General features: G+C 35.5%; 1 protein-coding gene across 2 annotated transcripts in view; it reads left to right on the top strand.

Annotated features, from left to right (window-relative positions):
* LOC101619922 (chromosome unknown open reading frame, human C11orf73) overlaps positions 1 to 22,952 on the top strand; it is a 61,136-nt gene that overhangs the window by 18,947 nt on the left and 19,237 nt on the right. For both annotated transcript variants that reach the window (XM_004683270.1, XM_012725663.1), the window contains exon 3: positions 18,821 to 18,972. In XM_004683270.1, coding sequence (XP_004683327.1) covers positions 18,821 to 18,972 — 152 coding nt within the window. The remainder of the gene's footprint in view (positions 1 to 18,820; positions 18,973 to 22,952) is intronic.

The following is a 22,952-nucleotide window of genomic DNA, read 5'->3' on the forward strand; positions in this document are numbered from 1 at the left end:
TTTTTCCAATTGTAAATAAAGCAGCAATAAACATGGGGGTGCAGGTGTCTTTTTGAATCAGTGTTTTTTTGTCTTGGGTATATACCTAGGAGTGGGATTGCTGGGTCGTAGGGAAGCTCCATGTTTAGCAGTTTGAGGAACCTCCAGTTTTCCATAGTGGTTGTACTAGTTTGTATTCCCACCAGCAGTGCAGGAGAGTTCCTTTTTCACCACATCCTCACCGACATTTGTTGTTGCTAGTTTTTTGAAGATGTGCCATTCTCACTGGGGTGAGGTGGTATCTCATTGCATACCACATCTTTTTAATCCAGTCAGAAGATGGACTGGATTATATTTAAAAGGAAAATTGACATGAGTTAAAGTTTTTCAGAAACACTGATGTAGAGGATATGGTACTTTTTTCTACCTGCTAAAAATGGCAGTATAGTGTACATTTTGCTTGTAAGTTATAGCTTGATTACTTATTCCCTTATTCCTTTTTTTTTTTTTTGGTTTATTTTCTTTTGGCTAGGATATGTAAGAATAATTACCTTTTTAAGGACTTGATTTTTTTTTAGAACAGCTTTTGATTTACAACAAAATTGAAAGGAAAGTACATCTCTTTCTTACATGTGCATTGCTTTCCTCATTATCAGCATCATTCACCTTTTGTTAAAATTGTTTAACTTTTGTTGCACATCATAATCACAGTCACAGTCACTGGTTTTGGACAATCTGTAATATATATCCATCACAGTCACTGGTTTTGGACAATCTGTAATATATATCCAAAGTTGTAGTATCATGCCAAGTATTTTCACTGCACCCGCAGTCTTCTTTATCCTATGTAATTGCCTATTCATACACCTTATCCCCAGCAGCCACTAAGTTTTTATTGTCTCTATAATTTTGTGTTTTCTAGAATGTCAGTTTAGTTGGAATCATACAGTATTTAGCCATTCTTGAGTGGCTTCTTTCACTTGATATTTCCACCATGTCTTTTCAATGCTTGCTGCTCATTTTCTTTTTCTTTCTTTTTTCTTTTCTTTCTTTCTTTCTTTCTTTTTTTTTTTAAGTTTACTAGCTGAGTAATATTTCATTGAGTGGCTGTACCACATTTTATTCATTCGTTTACATACTGAAGGACATTTTGGTTCCTTTCAAGTTTTGGCAATTAAGAATAAAATTATTGCTGTAAGTATCTGTGTGGTAGTTTTTGTGTGCCCAGACACCTCCAAATCCTTTGGGTAAATACTTAGCCTGATTCTGGATCATGAAGAGTGTGTCAGGTTTTCTGAGAAACTGCCAAACTGTCTTCTACAGAAGTGATACCATTTTTGCATTCCCACTAGCAATGTATGACAGTTCTGTTGCTCTACATACTTTTGCTTTTTGACTTTGTGTGGAATGGGTAACATATTGAGTATTTGATAAACATATATTGAGTATTAGAACCTATCAGTTCTAGTAGCTTACATTGTTCAGACTTTGAGCACCTTTGAACAGAAATAGTAAGAGTGCAATGAAGCAAAAAGGAAGTAAAAAGCCTAATAGTTGTTCACTCCTTATTTGTAAATGTGCAATAGTGGTATGTTGGCTCTTTCATAGTAAAAAAATGCCTTTTGTCTCTGGTAATGTTCCTTTTTGATATTTTTTTATTATATTAAAATTTTTTTTTTAATATACCATTGTGTAATATGTACCACAGCTTTTTAATCCAGTCATCTATTTTTGGGCATTTGGGTTGATCCCATATCTTCCCTATTGTAAATAGAGCAGCAATAAACATGTGGGTATAGGTGTCCTTTTGGAAATTTTTTCCTTAAGTTTTATATAGTTTCTCTAGTTTTCTTAGGGTTAGTGTCCTCAAGGCTATATTTTTTCTATATGTCTACTTCTGACATAAATCTGTATATCTTTTATAAGCAGATTAGTTTGTTGCTTTAAAAAAAAAAACCTTCATAGCCTCTGCCTTTCAAATGAAGTGTTTCCATATCATTTTTATTGATGTGGGTAGATTAAAATTTTTATTATATTTTTCTGTTTGGGGGAGGAGGCTTTTTTTTTTATCCATGTTTCTTTTGTTGATTATTAGTTTTATACTACTGCATTTTTTTAGGGCTTTTGATAAGCATTATTAACTTTTCATAGTGTGTTGTGGATTAATTTTAACAAAGTAAACATGAATTGAATTCGGTCATTTTTATAGGCCTCATTTCTAAGTATGTCAATCTAGTTAGTGAAATTCTGAATTTTATTTAAGGAAAACTTAAGAGTACAAATCACGTTATGGTGATTTTTTTAAATCTTTTTTTTTACAAAAATCTTTAAAATCTTTTTTTTTTAAAAAATAGTTTATTTTTACATCATTTTGTGCCTTTTCCCATCTCAGTTGTAACTCCTTGGGCTTCCCATCACCAAATCACCCTTATGCCATCACCATAGTCCAGTATACTTTCCTATGGTGATTTATTTTTTTTTTTTATTTTATTTATTTTTTTTAAACCATTTTTTTTTAAAGATTTATTTATTTGTGCATACAGAACTGGGGTACAGGCCAGAGGCTCAGGGGCGGTGAGAGGCTTCACCACAGTGGGGAACAGAACAGGCAGATCGACGAAGTACACTGCTAAGGGGAGCAGCGGGCGGGTCAGGAGAGGTCTGCCACGCCATGTGGTCACCTCCGGGGCAGGCGGGAATCGAACTCATGTGGAAGTGGTTTCAGTTTCTTAGTGCAGTGCTTTAACCTGCTGCGCCACCAGAGAGGGCCCTGCTCATCCTTATTTTAAATTTAATCTGGTGCGGAGAAGCATTTCGTATATGTCCAGTTAGAATTGGCATTTTTCTCAATGGGTTGCATTTTTTATTTTTTTAAATTAAATACTAATTGCTGATGTATGTTCATCAAGGCACAGAGGTTATCTGTAATTAGAATTAGTGCTTTGCTTTTGTATTTGTGCTTTACTTATTTTCTCTCAGTGCTTTTTCAGAGTACTTCCTGAAATTTTATTAGAGAAAAGTGTTTTCCGTGAGTTGTGTCATTAAACTAAGATATGTAAGAAAACTTGAAAATCTTTTCAGCATTCATAATAGGTCAACTGAGTGCTGGTATCCACATATAACTTAAATATGTTAAAATCTTAATAGTTATGAATAATGAGATGGCCATATTATAATAGTAGCTCAAGAAATTTTGGTTCATGTCATATAAAGAACATGAGTACAGTATCTTTTAAATTAAGATATATAATTTTGATTTGAATTTGGAAGTAGGAGCAATTTGTCTTACCAGAAATGTGTAGCTGGAAGAATAATGCATGTGTATATATCTGTTAAAGGGAAATATTTCTAGAGTTCATATGCTATTTGAGGCGGTAAGCCGTGCCCACATACTCCTTCACACACACAACTTCACCATAAAACCTTCCTTTTCTCTGTAGGTTAACTATTTGTAAAGTGTTTCAAGAGACAATGAGGAAATGGCTCAATGCCTCAGTCAGGGAGAATTCCAGTGACATCTTCAGTGGAGAATTATGTGGAGAATGGGAAACAGAAGAGGCCAAGAATGGAAGAGCAGGTGGGGGAGAAGGACATTAGGTCAGATATAATAAAGACATGAATGTGGAACTTTACAAATATTTTTTATTATACCTGTAACTCTTTGATATGTGATTGTTCTCAGTAGAAGAATTAAGAATTGCTCAAATCATCTGGTATAATGCAGAAGGATCATATGTTTATGTGAATTAAATAGAGTGATGAATATGGTAGAACTTTATAGAGTACTTTTGTTATGCAAAAAAGGCTATTTTTAAATTTCAGGCCTTCAGAGTAAATCAGGCGCCTTATGGTGAGGTCCTATCTTATTTTATATTTTGACTAAGGCCTTATTGTAAGGTAGTGTGAAATTTGGAATGAAATTCTAAAAGTATATTGTTTTTGCATTAGGTACTTAAGACCATTCTATTTGAAATAATTTTAAAATTAGAGAAAAAAAACAAGAATAACAAGAATTTCCTTTTAATCACATTATAATTAGCAAATACAACAAATTTAACATTAATACTCTTTTCTGATATATAACCTACATTAAAGTTTTGTCAGTTGTCCCAATAATGCCCTTTTTAACAGTTCCCCTTCCTCCACTAGCATGACTCAAGATCATGCATTGCATTTAATCATGCCTTTTTAGTGTCTTAACCTGGCATAGTTGGTAAGCCCTTTGTCTTTTGAAGTGGTAGTAAACTTACCCATTAAAAAAGTCTTAGCACAAAGGAAGACTTTTTAAGAAGTGTTCATTAAAGTTTGTTATAAATCATCTTTTGAATTTCTTCACAGTTCTGCTTATATTTATTTTATGCTCTTGGTGTATTGTCATATATCATAGCTTTAGTCTTTCTGCACCTGGCATATGGTCTCTTCTTATTTTTACCAAGCTCTGTTGCCAGGCAGGAAGAAAGTTTTAAACTTATTCTAGTTTTACTATAAACTTCAATTAATCTTGTCAAGGGGATTGGAAAGGACAGCAAAAGCTCAAGATGTTACTATTAGTCTACTTACACAAATTAGAGATAGTGAGCCAGAACAGGAACATTTTACTATCTTAGCTTGCTTTCTTGAATGGCTTATTGTGAAGTAATGGAAAAACACCAGTTAAGATCCATATCATAAAATAAAGAACTGGATTGACCATTGCCTTTGGCAGCTTGAGAGACTTGAATCTCAGTGATATTTGTTAATCACTGTGTAACCCTGATCAAGATATTTAACCTAAGGAGAATTGAGGTAGAATGTGCATAAAATTACCTATAGTCAAGTGCTTTTGGGAGTATTAGACAAAGTATGGAAAATGTAGTATACTTTATAGTGCCTGGCACAGAGTTAGTGCTTAAGAAATGGTTATTTAAATTTATAAAGCTAGTGACAAACAGCTCTAGAAGCTATATTAAAAGTCATCCAGATAACCTTATACCCTATACAAAAATCAACTCAAAATGGATACAAGATTTGGGCATAAGACCTGAAACCATGAAATATATAGAAGAAAATATAGGTAAGACATTACAAGACATACATCTCAATAACATTTTTAAAGACTCCACCTAAAGCAGAGAAAATGAAAGAAAAGATAAACACATGGGACTACCTCAAACTGAAAAGCTTCTGCACAGCAAGAGAGACATTAACTAAGACATTCTGCTTAACTGTGAAAAAAAATCTTTGCACATCATACAAAGGACAAGGGACTAATCACAAAAATATAGAAAGAGCTCACTCCAATCAACAACAACAAAAAGAGCAAACAACCAAGTCAAGAAATGGGTAGGAGAACTTAAAAGACAATTACCCAAAGAGGAGTTGCAAAAGACCAACAGGCAGATGAAGAAATGTTCACCATCTCATAATCAGGGAAATGTAAACCCAAACCACAATACGATACTACTTCACACCAGTGAGAATGGCACATATCAAAAAAGCTAACAACAAATATTGGTGAGGATGTGGTGAAAAGGAACTCACTTACATTGCTGGTGGGAATGCAAACTGGCACAACCGCTATGGAAAGCTGTATGAAGATTCCTCAGACTACTAAAAATGGAACCAGCATATGACCCAGCAATTCCTGTCCTGGGGATCTACCCAAAGAACACAAAAACATACACCTACAATATTAAATATTCACTTTTAGAATTTTAGTTTCCGTTTTGGGGTATTAGTAACAATGAAAAAGATTGCTGTTTCATGAATTCTTCTTAATCTTTTGTAAAGGTCTTCCAAAGAATAAAGGAGAACACTCATGATAAACTGGAGCCTGTTACAGACTTAAACATACATTAAATAGATTCCATTAGGACCAGATAATAAGCTTCTTCCTCTTACCTGGAACAAAAAGCATTTTCTTAGGTTGTGCATTTTTTAGATAATAATAAATTTTTTAGATAAAGATAAACTTTCAGAAACAGCATTAAAAAGTACTATGTCAGATATTTTGCTTTCTTTGCTTTACTTTTTGATAAGACTTAGTGTAACTGATCTTGTTTTTCTTTTACTTTGCTATGATTTTAGATTCCAAAATTAAACACTAATTGGATATTACTTTACAGTGTTTCCCCATTGTTTTGTTTTTATGGCTTGTAAACGAGGTCTTTGTATTTTGAGGGTATCAGCTTACTGTGTGGAACCCATTTAAAAATAAGAATAAAGAATGAGTAGATTGCACAATGTATCTCTTTGAAGATATAAAGATCCTCAGACACTTTTTACTCTTTTAAGTTGCCCTGTCAGAGAATTTTAAAATGAAGTCAGAATATTTCCTTAGCTCCATTTCCAAAAAAGAGTTGTAATTAGCTTCATGTAGGGGACGTTTTTGCTAAGAACTAATGTGTGATAAATGATGTAGGTTTAAAGTGAAGTTTTTCTTTCTGCCTGTGCAGAGTACTCCTAGGTAGTTGTTGCTAGGGCAATAAAAAGATTGTAGTGAATCACTTGGTGGTTGCCACCCATCATGCAGACATATGGCAGTGCATTTTCTGGACTTAGGTTAATTCTAGTTTTAAAACAAAATGATAATTAAGGCTGCCATAAGTCCATTCATCCACAACAGTGGTAATGACAAACTTGGCAAAAACTGTCATCTCCGGTTTTTCAGAATTTTTGGAGACTAAGTTTATAGCAACCAGGGGAAGTTTTAATCTAGAAAAAGCACTGTATCTTGATAAAAAAAAACATGTAACATTTCAAATTACTCTGTTCTTATTCTCTTTCAACTTGATGGTAGCCCTGAAAATACCAGATCATGTTCTTGTTACTTTGCATGGGTACCAGAGAGACCTGAATAGATTTTACAATACATTATAGTTGTTTTGTTATCTGGTGGCTCTCTGGAAAAATAATTCAAATACCTGCCTTTACCTTACCTGATTCCAAACACTTAAGTGCTTCCCTGGAAGTATTTGTCAAAAATATCCATGGGCCAAAAAAACCAAAATTTACAGGCAAATGTATTGGTCACTACTAGTGCAAGTGGCAACAGTTTGAGTAAACAGTAGACTTACCAAAAAGCTTGACATGAAAATCTGGGAATAAGATACTTTGGAGAATAAGGATTTTGAAACTCTCTGATTAAATTCTTGGGAATCTAAAAGATCCTACACTTGTCCAGGACTTTTCCCATGTTTAAGAAAGATCTTTGAAGGTCCAAGCTCTCACTTCTGGATGATCTTGAGGCTCCACACAAGCAGGAAGTAAAGACCAAAGCAGAGTTGTAGACTGCATATCCTTATACAAAGAACACATTTGGAAAGACTGGGAAAGGTTTTGGTACCTGTCATTAATCACTAAGCTAGTAGAATAAAAATGTAAGAGGTTACACATGGCAAAACAGACTTGATATTATTGACTCAGAAAGGTAATTGAGCAACGAAACAACTATGATAGTAACAGCAGGCTTAGATGGGGGAGTATGATTGCTAGAATTGCCAGATTATAAGTGTTCAATTTTTAACAGAAAGTTATGTTGCATTTTCCACAGAAATTATCCCTGGAAAGCATGAACTTCGGACTTAGTAGCCAAAAAGTTTCAATAAGCAATCTCAAATATGCTCATAGAATAAATAGTAAGCCAGGACAATGGTGTGCCATCAAATAGAGAATATTAGAAATTAAAAGGTGGAACTAAACTTTTTGGGACTAAACCGTACAATAATTGAAATGCAATGTTCACTGGAGAGTTTTAGTACCAAAATTGAGTGAGCAAACTTGGATAGGTCAGTTAATGTGAAGAGCAAAAAGAAAAAAGATTATAAACATGAAGAGAACCTTAACTAGGAGACATCATCACAAATATCAACATTTGTTAGTCCCAGAAGGAGAGAAGATAAATGAAGTAGAATAATATTTAAAGAGATAATGCAGTGAGTGGATCAGAATAGAGAACCCAGAAATAAATTTATTTAGAAATAAATCTGCAAATTTATGGTCTGTGACAGTAGATGGAAGTATATATAATGGGAAAGAAGTTTCTTAAATGATGGAAAAATTGAGTAACCACATGCTATCCTGTGACTGAAAGAATGAAATGGGACTGCTGTCTTAGATCATACGGAGTGGATGAAACATTCGAATTTAAGCCCTGAAGCCATAAAACTCATCAAAGAAGACATAGGCATTCAGCTACTTGACATCGATCTTGAATTTTTGAATCTGACACCAAAAATAGAAGCAATGAGCAAACTTTATCTAATACCAAAAAGCTGCACAGCAAAAGAAATAAACAAACAAACAAAAAAATGGTAACCTGAATGGGAGAAAATATTTGCAAATCATAGATCTGATAATTGATTAATATCCAAGATATATAAAGAGCCTATTAAACTCAATAGCTGGAAAGTAGTCCACTTTTAAAAAATGGGGGATATGAATAGAAGTTTTTCTAAAGAAGGCATAGATGACATCCAGAAATACGAAAAGATGTTAAACATCACTAAATCATCAGAGAAGTGCATTATTACCTCACACCTGTTAGAATGACTGTTATAAAAAAGACTAATAAGTGTTAATGAGTATGTGAAGAAAGGGAGATTTATGTACCTTTGGTGATAATGTTAATTTCCATATTGTGGAAAACAGCATGGAGTTTCCTAAAACCAAAACAAAGCACCTCCAAACTTGAAAGCAGCAAAAGAAGCAACTCAGCACATACAGAAATCCTTAGTAAGATTAGTAGCTGATTTCTGATTAGAAACCATGAAATCCCAAAGGCAGTGAATGAAATATTGGGGAGAAAACCTTGTTAATCAAGAATTCTATCAAAACTATTCCTTAGAAGTGACAGTCCTGATTAACAAAAATGGAGAGTTGTTAGAAAACTATCCTACAACAAATACTACGGGAATCTGGCTGAAGGGAAAAGTCGTGAGATAGTAATTAGAATTCAAATGAAGAAACAAGAATACAGGTAAAGGTAACTATGGGTGATTAAAGTATTTTCTCCTCCCAAATTTTATTAATTTGCTGTTTGTTTAAATAGCTATATATGCCGGGATTCCAACTTCACATCTCTGTATGTATACGCGATCCATTTGTCTTATACCAAATTTCCGGTGCCACGTCCCTATGAGCACTCCTCTCTCTTTTTCCCTAATCCCTTTCCTGCCGGTAACTAGTATATTTTTTTTCACAGAATCTGAGACTCAATTCTTGTTCAGAAAGTTTTGTTTTGTTTTGTTTTTGGTTATGTATAGTTCATAAAGAGGTGGAGCCATATCTTTTCTTCCACTTCCACTTAGCATAATTTCAGGATCCATCCATTTTACCCCCAGAGGCACTGTTTCATCTTTTTAATGGTGGAGTAGTATTCCAGCAAATATTTCATAATTATTTTATTCAGTTGTCTTGTCAGTGGATATTTAGTTACTTTCACAATTTAGCTATTGCAAATGCTGCTCTTATAAACATAGGCATGCATAAATCTATTAGTAATCTCATATTCTTTGGGTAAATATTTGTGGTATTGCTGGATCATAGAGTATTTCCTTTTGTGTGTAATTCCCACTAACTGGGTGAGTTCCTCCTTGCCATCATCCGTGCCAGTTTTTAGTTAATTTTTGAAAAAGATTTACTTATGCTTACAGGGGTACAGGTCAGAGATGCGAGGAGTCACCAGAGACACACTGGGAAGCAGAACAATCAGGTCTTAAATACACTGCTGAGGGGAACAGCGGTCAAGACAGAAGAGATTTGCTGCACCATGTCTGGTCAGGGATCAAACTTACGCTGCGGTAGCTGTGAATAGCTTCATAGTGCTGTGACATAACCCTTTGCGCCACCAGTTAGACACATTTGTTTTATCCATTGCTTTTGATATACACCATTCTCAAAGGGTGAGGTGATGCCTCATTGTGGTTTTGGTCTGTATTTCTCATATAATTGATATTGAACTTTTTTTTCCCCATGAACCTTCAGGCTATATCTCTTTGGAGAAATGCTATTTAGTTTTTTTTTTCTCATTTTTTTGATTGGAATGTATGCTATTTTGTTTTTGAATTGCATAAATTCTTTATATATCTTGGAAGCTAATCCTTTGTTGGACTTGTAATGTACAGTTATCTTTTCCCACTCGATGTTTCATTTTGTTTCATGGTTTTTGTTACAAATAAGTTTTAGTTTGTTTAGTTTGTGTTTGTTTCCCTTGTGTTTGCATTTATGTCATTAAGTATATCTATATTTCTGCAGTTGATGTCCAGGATTGTATCACATATATATAGATTCTTTTATGTATCTTATAATTTCAATCCTTAATTAAATCTTGAATGCATTTTGAATTATTTTTTGTGTGTGGAGTTAACTGTTAATCTAGTCTTTCTCCTCCTTTCTCTTTTTGTTTGTATGTAGCTGTCCATGTTTCCCAACACCATTTGTGGAAGAGGTTTTGCTTTCTCAATTTTATGTTCATTGCTCCTTTGTCAAAGATTGTCCATATTTGTTTGGTTGTCTTCTGGAAACTTTATTCTATCCAATTGGTCTGTGTTTTTGTTTTTGTTCCAATACCATACTACTATGATTATTATTACTATGTGGTATAGTTTAAATTGAGGGACTGTGGTATCTCCCTTTTTCTTTCTCTCACATTTACTTTGGCTCTTGGGGCCTTTTGTGGTTGCATACATATTTTATAATTGTTTTCTCTGTTCCCTTGACAATACTGGAAATTCAGTAAGTATTGAATTGAATATACACATTACTTCGGGTTACATGGTCATTTTAACAATGTATATTTTTCCAATTCATGACAGACTATCTTTCCACTTTTTTTGTATTTTCTTCTATTTCCTTTGATAGTATCTTGTAGATTTCAGTCAGTATATAGATCATCTTTGTTAACTTTACTCTCAGGTATTTCATTCTTTCTGCTGCTAACTAAAAGGATTTTTAAAAAATTTTCTAACTCATTGTTTGGAAAAGAAAATGGAACAGACTTTTGAAAATGAAATGGAACAGGCTTTTGTGCATTGATATGGAATCTTGCCACTTTACTGTATTCATTTATTATTTCTAGCAAATTATTCATGTGTTGTTTTGAATTTTCTGTATATTTTTTCATCCATGAATAGTGATAGTTTTACTTGTTTTCCAATTTGGATTCCTTTTATGTCTTGCCTAATTGTTCTGATTAGGAGTTTTAATTCTCTCTTGAACAGTCAAGATTAAAGTGGACATCCCTGTCTTGTTCCTGATACTAGGAAAAATGCTTTCACCATTTGAGTATGATGTTGGTGGTGAGTTTGTCATACGTGGACTTCATTATGCTTATGTTCCTTTTATTACATCTTTATTGAAAATTTTAAAGTTCAAAATAGTTGTAGAATCTTAAGAGATTCTACAGTTGTAAGCTAATGATTGATTTTTGTATGTTAAACTAGCTTTGTATGCCTGCAGTGAATGCCCTTGGTCTCCATGAATTTGTATTGCTGGATTTGACTTACTGAGATTTTTGTAGAGGTTTTTTGCATTTATGTTCATCAGAGATACCAGTCTAGTTTTATTTTTTGGTGCTGTGTTTACTTTTGGGGTCAAAATAATGAAACATGTTTAGGAGCTTTCCACCCTCTTCAGTTTTTTTTTTTGAAGAATTTGAGAGTGATTAAAATTAGAAGTTGTTTGAAAGTTTGGTAAAATTTACTAATGAAATCGTGTGATCTTATGCTTTTGTTCTTGTAGAGACTTGATTACTCTTTCAACTTTTGTGTTTGCGATTGGTCTGCTCTAGCTATCTACTTCATCCTGTTTCTCTTTTGGAAGGTTGTATGATTCTGAAAAAATTTCCATTTCTTTTAGTTTGACCCTATGATCCTTTGTATTATGTGGATCTTTTTGTGATGTTTGTTTTTTATTTCTCTCTACTTAGTGAGCCTAGCTAATGGTTTGTCAATTTTTTTTAAATTTATTTTTTAAAAGATTTATTTGTGCATACAGAACTGGGGTATAGGCCAGAGGCTCAGGGGCGGTGAGAGGCTTCACCAGAGACAGAATGGGAAGCAGAACAGGCAGATCTATGAAGTACACTGCTGAGGGGAGCAGTGGGCGGGTCAGGAGAGGTCTGCCACACCATGTGGTCACCTCCGGGCAGGTGGGAATCGAACTCATGTGGAAGTGGCTTTAGCTTCTCAGTGCTGTGTTTTAACCCACTGTGCCACCAGGGAGGGCCCTGGTTTGTCAATTTTCTTAATCCTTTCAAAGTATCATCTCTTTGGTTTCATTGAACTTTTGTGTCATCCTTTGGTCTCTCATCTGTTTTTGCTCTATCCTTTTATTCTTCTGGAGATTTTTGGTTTTGTTTATTACTTTTCTGGTTTCTTCAGATGTGACTTACATCATTTCAGATTTTTCTTGCTTTTTGTTGTATGGTTGCATTGCCTTGTACTTCCCTTTTAATACTGCTTTTAGTGCATCTCTAGGATCAGGTGTCTGTGTCTTCATTTTTGTTGGTCATTTCTTATTTCTCCTTTGATTTCTTTTTCTTTTTCCTCCTCTGCTTTCTTTATTGACTTATGAGTTACTCAAAAGCACATATTTAGTTTCCATATGTGTGGATTTTGTTCTAGGTTTCTTGTTGTGGTTGATTTTCTAGCTTTATATCATTGTGATGAGAAAAGATTCTTGATAAAATTTCAATTTTGATATTAAGATTATTTTGTGATCCTTGAGAAAGTTCTGTGTACATTTAAGAAGAATGTGTACTCTTTCTGTTGGTGTGGAAAATTAGGTAGATGGCTGGTAAGTCCACATGATCAGTGGCTTCATTTTAGGTCACTGTTTTGTTGTTTACTTAATGCTTGAATGATCTGTTCATTGATATGTGTTGTCTTGAGATCTTGTAAGTCTATTTGTCTTTAGATCTGAAGTGAGGTTCTTGCATGCATAATATAGATGGGCCATGCTCTTTTATTCAAACTCTTCTGCTGTGTTTTCAATTAGTTTTGAGTATATATATTGAGAATTTGAGACTTATTAAGGTGTATTTGTATGTTGCATTCTCTCCGCTGCCCCTTCCCCCAACTGCCTTTAACATTTTTTCTTGTTGACTTTTGAGAATTTAGCAAGCATGTTCTTGGTAAAGGTTGTTTTTAAATGTTGGGTATCAGTTCTGCTTCCTGGAAATCCTTATTCAATTCTTTCCTAGCTTTGTGAGTTCTCAGTTAATATTTTTTTGAGTAATATTTGTTTCCATCTAGCTTCATCTTCTAGAACACTCATCTCTATATGTTTCATATTTTATTGGAATCTGAATTTCTCATAGGGTTTCTTCATTTTTCCTCAGTCTTATGCTTGGGTGATTTATATAGTTGTGTTTTCAGTTTCTAAAGTTTTCTCTTAAGCCAGCTTAAGACTTTTGAATATGCTTCCCATATTTAATTTCATTTCATTTGACTCTCTTTTTTTAATATCTTCAATCTCTGTAGGGGACTGCTCAGAATCACTTTTCTGAGTTCCTGCCTGGGTATATGTTTGATTGAACTACTAGAACATTACTGGGTTTTTTTAGAAAAAATCTAAAGTATTTGTTAGGTCTGCCAGTTTTGTGTCTTTTATAGAGGTCTGTTCATTTCTATTCTTCGCTTTCAGCATTTCTTGTGTTCAGATGCTCCTTGCCCTTATTTGCTTTTACTAGCTTGAGCACTGTGGCTCTAATTTTTTAAATTTTTTTTTGTTTTATCTGGAGATGGGAGGAGGTAAAAGACTCAGTGGGGAGGAAGGATAGATTATTTCTAGCAGAGATTTATACTACCTCTTCTTCCCTTGGTCTGAAAGCAAACTCTTCACTGCTTCACAGAGCCTAAATTTCATGGTCCTACTTCCTAGCCACTCCATGAGGTGCATTGCACAACAGGTCTCGCCACTCTGTCTTCTGTCAGGAAAGGTGCTTCGGTGCTGATGCTACCAGGAGCCAGATTCTCTACAGCTGAACCAACAGTCTCAGCACCCATATGCTGGTAACTCTACAGTCCCTCCTCATTATACAAAATCCCCACACATGGTCCATGTGTTCAACAGTCTATGCTTGGTCCCCAGTTTTTTCAGCTGACTGATAAATGTGTGCCGACCTGTCTGTAAGTCTCTCTTTCTCTTGTCCCAATAAGTACCAATCGAGAGAAAGATACCTGATGAATTGATAAAATTTCCTGAGAGCATAATTGAATTTGTGCTTGTGCTCAATCTCTTAGGGTTTTATTTAGGAGAGAGGTTTATTAGAATCTCCTTGTACTACATATTGTGGGGTAAGTCTCTGCAAAAGTATTAATATATACCTTTGTAACTCCTTTTTTCTCTATCTGATGCAAAAGATAACTGCATAAAAAAATAAAGCATGATATTAACTATAGAGGAACAAAATTTCTGTGCATTAGTGAAAATAAGCTAGGTTGTTACAAGAAATCATAATACCCAGTGCAGTCACTAAGAAAATATATATCAAAGGAAATGATAACGCAGTTAAAACAATACACATGTATTTTCAATATGATTAAAAAAATAAACTGTTGATTCAAATTATAAAGTGATTAAAAGCAAAGGATGAGAAAAGATACATGTAAACAGTAGTAAAAAGAGATGGAATGCTTATATAGACAATAATGAAAATTGCTAAGAATGATAAAAGAGTTTATATAGTGATTTGAGTTAACCTGTCAAGAAGAGAGCTATAAATTTATAAGTACTTAATAAAAGAGCCTCAGAATACAGAAGCAGAAATGGACAGACTTGAAGGGAGTAATAGGCAATTCAATAATTGCTGGGACTGTCAATACTCCACTTTTTTTTTTTTGTACAGAACCAGGGTACAGGCCAGAGATGCGGAGGGTGGGAGGATTCACCAGAGACAGAGTGAGGTACAGAACAGGCAGATCGACGAAGTACACTGCTGAGGGGAGCAGCGAGCGGTCAGGAGAGGTCTGCCGTGCCATGTGGTCACCTCTGGGGCAGGCGGGGATCGAACTCATGGGATGTGGTTTAAGTTTCTTTGTGCTGTGCTTTAACCTGCTGAGCCACCAGGGAGGGCCTCCACTTTTTTTTGTTTTAAGTTTTTTTTTTTTATGCATACAGAACTGGGGTACAGAGCAGAGGCTCCGGGATGGTGAGAGGATTCATCAGAGACAGTGGAGTGCAGAATAGACAGATCGACGACGAAGTACTCTGCTGAGAGGAACAGTGGCTGGGTCAGGAGAGGTCTGCCATGCCATGTGGGACACCTCCCTGGCCAGGGATCTAACTCGTGAAGTGGCTGCATCTAGCATCATAGTTGTGCTTTAACCTATATGTAAAATAGTTTATTTTTACACCATTTTGTGCATTTTTCATCTCAGTTGTACTCCTCGTGGGCTTCCCATCACCAAATCACCCTGTGCCATCACTGTAGTCCAGTGCATTTACCTATCCCACTGTTTTTGATCCCATTCCCCACTTGACCCCCATAAAATGTCTCTGGTCTATAGCTGTTCATTATTATTACTATTTTCTTGCCTGGTCTGTTATACTCCTGAAAGAAGCCATCTGGTATTTTTCCTTTTTTTTCTGGCATATATCACTAAGCATGATCTTCTCCAGCTCCATCCATGTTGCTGCAAAAGACATGTTTCTTTTTGTTGTTGCTGTTGCTTGCTGAGTAATATTCCACTGTGTATATGTACCACATCTTTTTAATCCAGTCACCCACTTTTGGGCATTTGGGCTGTTTCCATGTCTATCCGATTGTAAATAAGGCAGCAGTAAACATGGGGGTGCAGGTATCTTTTTGAATCAGTGTTTTTGTGTCTTTTGAGTAGATACCTAGGAATGGCATTGCTGGGTCATAGGGAAGTTCCATGTTTAGCAGTTTGATGAACCTCCAAACAGTTTTCCATAGTGGTTGTACTCATTTGCATTCCCACCAGCAGTGCAGGAGAATTCCTTTTTCTTCACATCCTCACAACAACATTTGTTGTTGTTAGTTTTTTTTTTTTTTTTAAAGATTTATTTATTTGTGCACATAGAACTGGTGTACAGGCCAGAGGCTCAGGAATAGCGAGAGGCTTCACCAGAGACAGGAGCAGAACAGGCAGATCAATGAAGTATACACTGCTGAGGGGAGCAGCGGGAGGGTCAGGAGAGGTCTGCCACACCATGTGGTCACCTCCGGGGCAGGCGGGGATTGAACTCATGTGGAAGTGGCTTTAGCTTCTCAGTGCTGTGCTTTAACCCCCTGTGCCACCAGGGAGGGCCTGTTGTTTTAAGATGTGCCATTCTCACTGGGATGAGGTGGTATCTCATTGTGATTTTAATTTGCATCTCCCTGATTACAAGTGATGTTGAACATTTTTTCATAAGCCTGGTGGCCAACCGCAATTCCCTCTTGAGAGAAGTGTCTTTTTAGCTCTTCTGCCCATTTTTTGATTGGGTTGTTTATTTTTGTTGAGTTTCATTAGTTCTTTGTATGTTTTTGTGATCAGTCCTGTATGGCTTGATGACAAAATTTTTTCCCACACAGTGGGATGTTTGCTTGTCTTTTGTAATGTCTTTTGCTGTACAGAAGCTCTGTAACTTGATGTAGTCCCATCTATTTATCCTTGCCTTCACTATCTTGCATTGGATGCTGTATGTTCAAAGATGTCACTAAAGAGTAGTGTTTGGCCCATTTTTGCTTCCAGGTATTTTATGGTTTCTGTTCTTATGTCTAGGTCTTTAATCCACTTCAAGCTGCTTTTTGTGTATGTGTGAGGTAGTAATCTAGTTTCATTTTTTTGCATGTATCTTTCCAGTTTTCCCAGCACCATTTGCTGAACAAAGTGTCTTTGTTCCATTGTATCTTCTTTGCTCCTTTGTCAAAGATTAGCTGTACATAAAGCTGTGGGTTTATATTTGAGTTTTCTATTAGAATCCACTGGTCTGTATGTTTGTTCTTGTTCCAGTACCATGAAGTTTTGATTATTATGGCTTTGTAGTATAGCTTGAAGTTTGGGATTGTAATGCCTCCATTCTCTTCTTAGTCATGAGAGTTTTGGCTATTCGAGGTTTTTTTGTTCCATATGAATCTCATCAATATTTTTTCTATTTCTTTGAAGAATGTCATTGAGACTTTATCGGGATGGTGTTAAATCTGTATATCGCTTTTGGTAGGATGGCCATTTTGATGATGTTAATTATCCTGATCCATGAGCAGGGGATTTCTTGCCATTTCATGGTGTCTTCTTGTATTTCTTTTAACAGTGTTTTGTAATTTTCTTTGTATATAACCTACTCCACTTTTAATAATGGATAGAACACATGCACTAATCATCCAGAACATAGACTTCAGCACTGTAAATCCAGTTTTACCTGACAGACATAAGTACATCATTCTACCCATAAAGAACAGAAGATTCATTCAAGTGCACATGTAACATTTTCTTGGATATACCATATCTTAGGCCCCCCAGAATGTCTCAGTAATCTTTGAAAGACTGGAATCATACAACGTATGAGCTCTGATCACAATGATAGAAATGATAGTTAAATATGAAAAGTTCACAAATATGTGAAAATTCAAACTAATTATTAAAAAGTCGTGAGAGGGCCCTCCCTGGTGGCGCAGCTGGTTAAAGTACAGCATTAAGAAGCTAAAGCCTGTTCTGCTCCCCACTCTGTCTCTGGTAAAGCCTCTCACCACCCCTGAGCCTCTGCTCTGTATTCCAGTTCTGTATGCATGAGTAAATAAGCCTTTAAAAAACAATACTGAAAAGTTTTAATCTGGTCATGTTTTGTTCATATACTTAAAAATTTAAGTTTCAATAGTCACAGTGACTGTTATAGTTACTGGAAATATGTGTTGTCTAGAATATGTTTTTTAGTATTTGACTACCAATTTTATGGTAATGGAAAAAAAGAGCAGGTCACAAAAAATTGTATTCAGTGTATGATTTTTACCCTCTTTATCAAAGTAACTTTTTGGTTATTTTATAGATTAATGCTTTTGGCTTATATTTCCCAAGGATAAGTTAGCTGACATTTAAAGACCCTTATGTATGCTCAGTGATATATGTGTGTGTGTATTTAATAAATAGCAAAAGTCACTAAATATTTTTCATAAGTGAGTTGCAAAGTATTGCCTGTTTGGTAACAGATTAAGTGTTGAGTGGAGTAATCCATAGCCTTCATAAAATATGCTATATCATTTACTGCTAGTAGTGGTGATTTAAAGGTCTTTCTTTAGTGGAATTATCAGAAAATGTGAAAAGTTCTAAGACCTTTAAAAAATATCCTGTCAGAGTTAGAATTCATAATATTTTATCCAGTTCATGCTTACTCATTAATTTGTTTTCATTCTGTTACTTCTGTTTTTAATTGCACTAATTTTTTTTTAAAGATTTATTTATTCATACAGAACTGGGGTACAGGCCAGAGGTGCGGAGGGTGAGAGGATTCACCAGGGACAGAGCGGGGAGCAGAACAGGCAGATCTACGAAGTACACTGCTGAAGGGAGCAGCAGGCGGGTCAGGAGAGGTCTGCCACGCCATGTGGTCACCTCCGGGGCAGTCGGGAATCTAACTCATGCGGAAGTGGCCTAAGCTTCTTTCTTAATGCTGGGCTTTAACCCGCTGAGCCACCAGGGAGGGCCTAATTGCAGTAATTTTAATAAGTTTCAGAAAAGTAGCAACATTCTGGTGGGGAAAATTTTAATTTTTTATTTTTGTTGATGTGATAAAAATAGCCTTTCAGAGGCAGACTTTCATAGCAAAGATTTTTTTTTATAGATTAGAGGTTCTTAATGTATTTTTAAAGGAATTTGTATGGAAATAAGTTAAACATGTGGTTCATGTTAATTTTTCTCAGGAGAAGGAAGCCAGCACCCTTTTGGAGCCATGAATATTGTAAGAACTCCATCGGTTGCTCAGATTGGAATTTCAGTAGAATTACTGGACAGCCTGGCTCAGCAAACACCTGTAGGCAATGCTGCTGTATCCTCAGTTGACTCATTCACTCAGGTATTTTAATGTGCATTTCATTATAAAAAAAATTACAAAAGTCATATTCTGTACTAAAATGGTGTTAGAAAACATGTAAAAATTAGGGAAAACACAAGTTGTTGGCTTCTAGGGATACTTTAGGTTTGCTTGAAGTCTAGATATATCTATATGTGATTGATAAGATCGTCTGATATCTACATGTGATTGGTTTTACAGTTATAAAGTAGCATAAAGTCATTTTTAAAAATGAGTTTAAATATTAACTTTTTTGTTTTCCCTTGCTAGGTTATGGGTATAGGTTGTGAACATGACAATGGGATCTTTGTCCTTACAGAGCTTGAAATGACTTAATTCCATAGATTTGACTTTTAAACTCTATGTGGTAAAGGCCTGAAAGGAAAAAATGATCATGTTAGAGCTATAGCTTACTGAAAAAGCCTTGAAGTAGAAATCTTATTTTTAGAAAATGACATGAAGGTCTTTGAGTAGAGTGAGTAAGGCTGAGAGAAAATGAGCTGGACATTATGTCTTCAAGGTAAATCAGATGGGACTGCATTTACTTTTTTTTTTTTTTTAAAGATTTATTTATTTGTACATACAGAACTGGGGTACAGGCCAGAGGCTCAGGGGCGGTGAGAGGCTTCACCAGAGACAGAGCGGGGAGCAGAACAGGCAGATCTATGAAGTAAACTGCTGAGGGGAGCAGTGGGCGGGCCAGGAGAGGTCTGCCACGCCATGTGGTCCACCTCCGGGGCAGGCGGGAATCGAACTCATGCGGAAGTGGCTTTAGCTTCTTAGTGCTGTGCTTTAACCCGCTGTGCCACCAGAGAGGGCCCTATTTTTTATTTTTTTACTCATTTTTTGGTCTAATATTTTAAATTGGTCACATTTGTAACTTTGGAGAGAAACTTCAGCAGGATGAAGATGGACAAAGAAAGATTAGGAGAGTTTTGTGAAAGTCCAGATGAAAGATGATGCTTTGAACTAAACATCTGAAAGGTCAAAGTGGAAGTGATGAAAAGTAGTTGATTTACGGAGATTATTTGAAGATAGATTTAATAGAGTTGGTGGCATGGATCACATGTGAAATGCAAGACAGACATCAATGTTGGCTCGATAAATGACGGTTTGAAGAACTGGAACACAGGAATATTATGAAAAGTTAAGTATGTGTTCCGAGTGGAATGAGATGTTGTATGTTTGGTTGTACTATATTTGTGATACTTGCTAGATAAATAAGCAGAGATGACAAGTTTAAGTTTTAAGGGAGAGGTCTGGTCAGAGATAAAAATGTTGGGAGCCATCAATGTAGAGTTGGTATTTCAAGTTGTAAGGGGTTGTGATCACTGGAGAAGTAACTAATAGAACAGTTGGCCAATGACTGAGTTTGTGACCATTTCTAACTAGAGACTGTTTTCTAACTGTAGAAATGAAGAAATATATATAAAAGAAGTGGCTTGAAAAGGAAGAGGTGTTTGGGAAACAAAGACTGCTTTTTAAGGAGGAGGATGTAATCAGTAATAGATGGTTCTAGTAAGGTTAGGGTTAAGAATTAACCATTTGATTTGGGAAGATGGAAATCATTACAGGGTGATGAGTTCAGAGAGGTTGAAAGGGAGTTTGGAGTGAGTTTGAGTGAATTAGTGGAGAAATCTGAAGTGGATGGCGCTTGATGATTGTTATGGAAAGACAGCCGATAAAGGGTTTGGTTGCTTGAGGCTACTTTACCTGGCAGGAAGAATTTTTTTGTTGTTGTTGTTTCCCTCCTGTTTTTAATGGATAAGAACATGTTTCACTGACACATTTTGAATGAAGCATTAAAAATAACATTGGCAATGCATGGGAACAGAAAGAATTATGGAAGTGTTGTCTTTTGAGTAGGAAATGAACATATATGGAGGAGTTCACTTAGGTAGGCTAATGGACAGAGGGTATGTGGATACAGATGAGGAGGTTGGAAAATGTGAGAATTTGTTTCAGTTCTCTTGATTCCTTGATTTTGCTCAGTGAATAAGAAACACTGTCATCAACTAAGACTGACAGAAAGAAGTATTAGGAATTTAAAAAATGTATTTCATAAGGCCTCATGGAGAGAAAGAGAGTGAATAGGGCTAGGGAAAACTTAGGGGTTTGCTGGGCAGCACACTTTTTGAGATTATGACCATGAATTTAAGGTAGACTTGTCACAGGAATTAAGACTGACAGATTCTGGGTCTTGATATTTTTTTCAGTAATATTTTAAAAAAAATTTATACATACAGAATCACAGGCCAGAGGTACAGGTGCAATGAGAGAATTTACTAGAGACAGAGCGAGGAGCAGAACAGGCAGATTGACAAAGTACACTGCTGAAGGAAGCAATTGGGTGAGACAGGAGAGGTCTGCTGTGCCATGTGGGTCACTATCCTGGCTGGGAATTGAACTCATGCTCAAGTGGCTGCCATTAGATTCATATAACTCATTATGCCACCAGGTAGGGCCCTTTTTTCAGTAATTTAAAAAAAGGAACTGCTGTGCTGAAAAAGGCAACTTTTTATATATTTTTACTCTTTTTTTTCCCTTACAGTTTGCTTTCTTTTCTTAGGTGTATTCCCCATAGAATTTCTACGGCCAATTCACCTATATACCATTACCCTAGTCACTTGTGTTTGCCTGCCCTTGTTTTTATCCCTTTCCTTCCTTTTTCCCTACGGAATGCCTTGATTTATAGTAGTCTGTTTATTTTTGTTTTGTTGTTGTTGTTATTTTTCTTTCTTTCCCTGTATTCCTCCTTTGAATGAAACCATCTGGTATTTTTATTTTTCCTTCTGATTTATTTCACTGAATATAATCCCTTTATGCTCCATCCGCATTGCTGCAAATGGCATTATTTTACGTTTTGATTGTTGAATAGTATTCCATTATGTATATATACTACATCTACTTGATCCAGCCCTCTTCCAAGTCTTAAACATTATAATAGTGCTATAGTAAATACAGGGTTCATGTTTCTGTTTGATCTACTGTTTTTGTGTCCTTTGGGTAGATCCCCATGACATGAATTGCTGGGTCATATTGTAGTTCACTTTTAGTAGGCCATACAGCTTTCCATAGTGGTTGGAACAATTTGCCTTTCCACCAGCAATGTAGGAGAGCTCCTTGTTGCTAGGAACATTTGTAGTTGCTGGTTTTTTTAATATGTACCACTCTTATGGGTGTAAGGTGGTATCTCATTGAGGTTTTAATTTGGATTTTCATGATTATGAGGGTTGTTGAACATTTTTTTCATGTGCCTGTTGTCCATTTGCATTTCCTCCTCGGAGAAGTATCTTTTTAGCTCTCCTGCCCACTTTTTGACTGGATTGTTTACTTTGTTTTTGTTCAGTCTTTTGAGTTCTTTGTGTATTTTATGGCTTCATTATCAAAGATGAAAAAACAAAATCCTTTCCTTTAAGATCTAAAATAAGACAATCATGTCCACTCTCACCACTGCTTTTGAATAATACTAGAAGTCCTAGCCAGAGCAATAAAACCAAAAAAAGACATACAGGGAATTCAAATAGGGAAAGAAGAAGTAAAACTATCCCTATTTGCAGACAATATATACGTAGAGAACCCTAAGGACTCCACAGAAAAACTAATCAGAATAATCAACCAGTTTAATAAAGTAGCAGGATACAAAATCAACACACATAAATCAGTAGCCTCCCTATCTACAAATGATTAGGCTGAAAGGAGAAATTTTTAAGAATTCCTTTTATAACTAAAAGAAAAAAATCAAATACTTGGGAATAAACCTAACAAAAGAGGTGATTGACCTATACAAACTATAAAACATTGTCAAAAGAAATAGAAGTCGATGCAAAGAAGTAGAAAGACATACCCTGCTCATGGACTGAAAGAATTAACATTATCAAAATGGCTAGCGTAGCAAAAGAAAATACAATGGAACAAAGAAACTTTGTTTAGCAAATGGTGCTGGGAAAACTGGGAAGCTACATGCAAAAAAATGAAACTAG

This window comes from Condylura cristata, unplaced genomic scaffold, assembly GCF_000260355.1.
Source record: "Condylura cristata isolate star-nosed mole 26May11 unplaced genomic scaffold, ConCri1.0 scaffold00015, whole genome shotgun sequence".
NCBI lineage: Eukaryota > Metazoa > Chordata > Mammalia > Eulipotyphla > Talpidae > Condylura > Condylura cristata.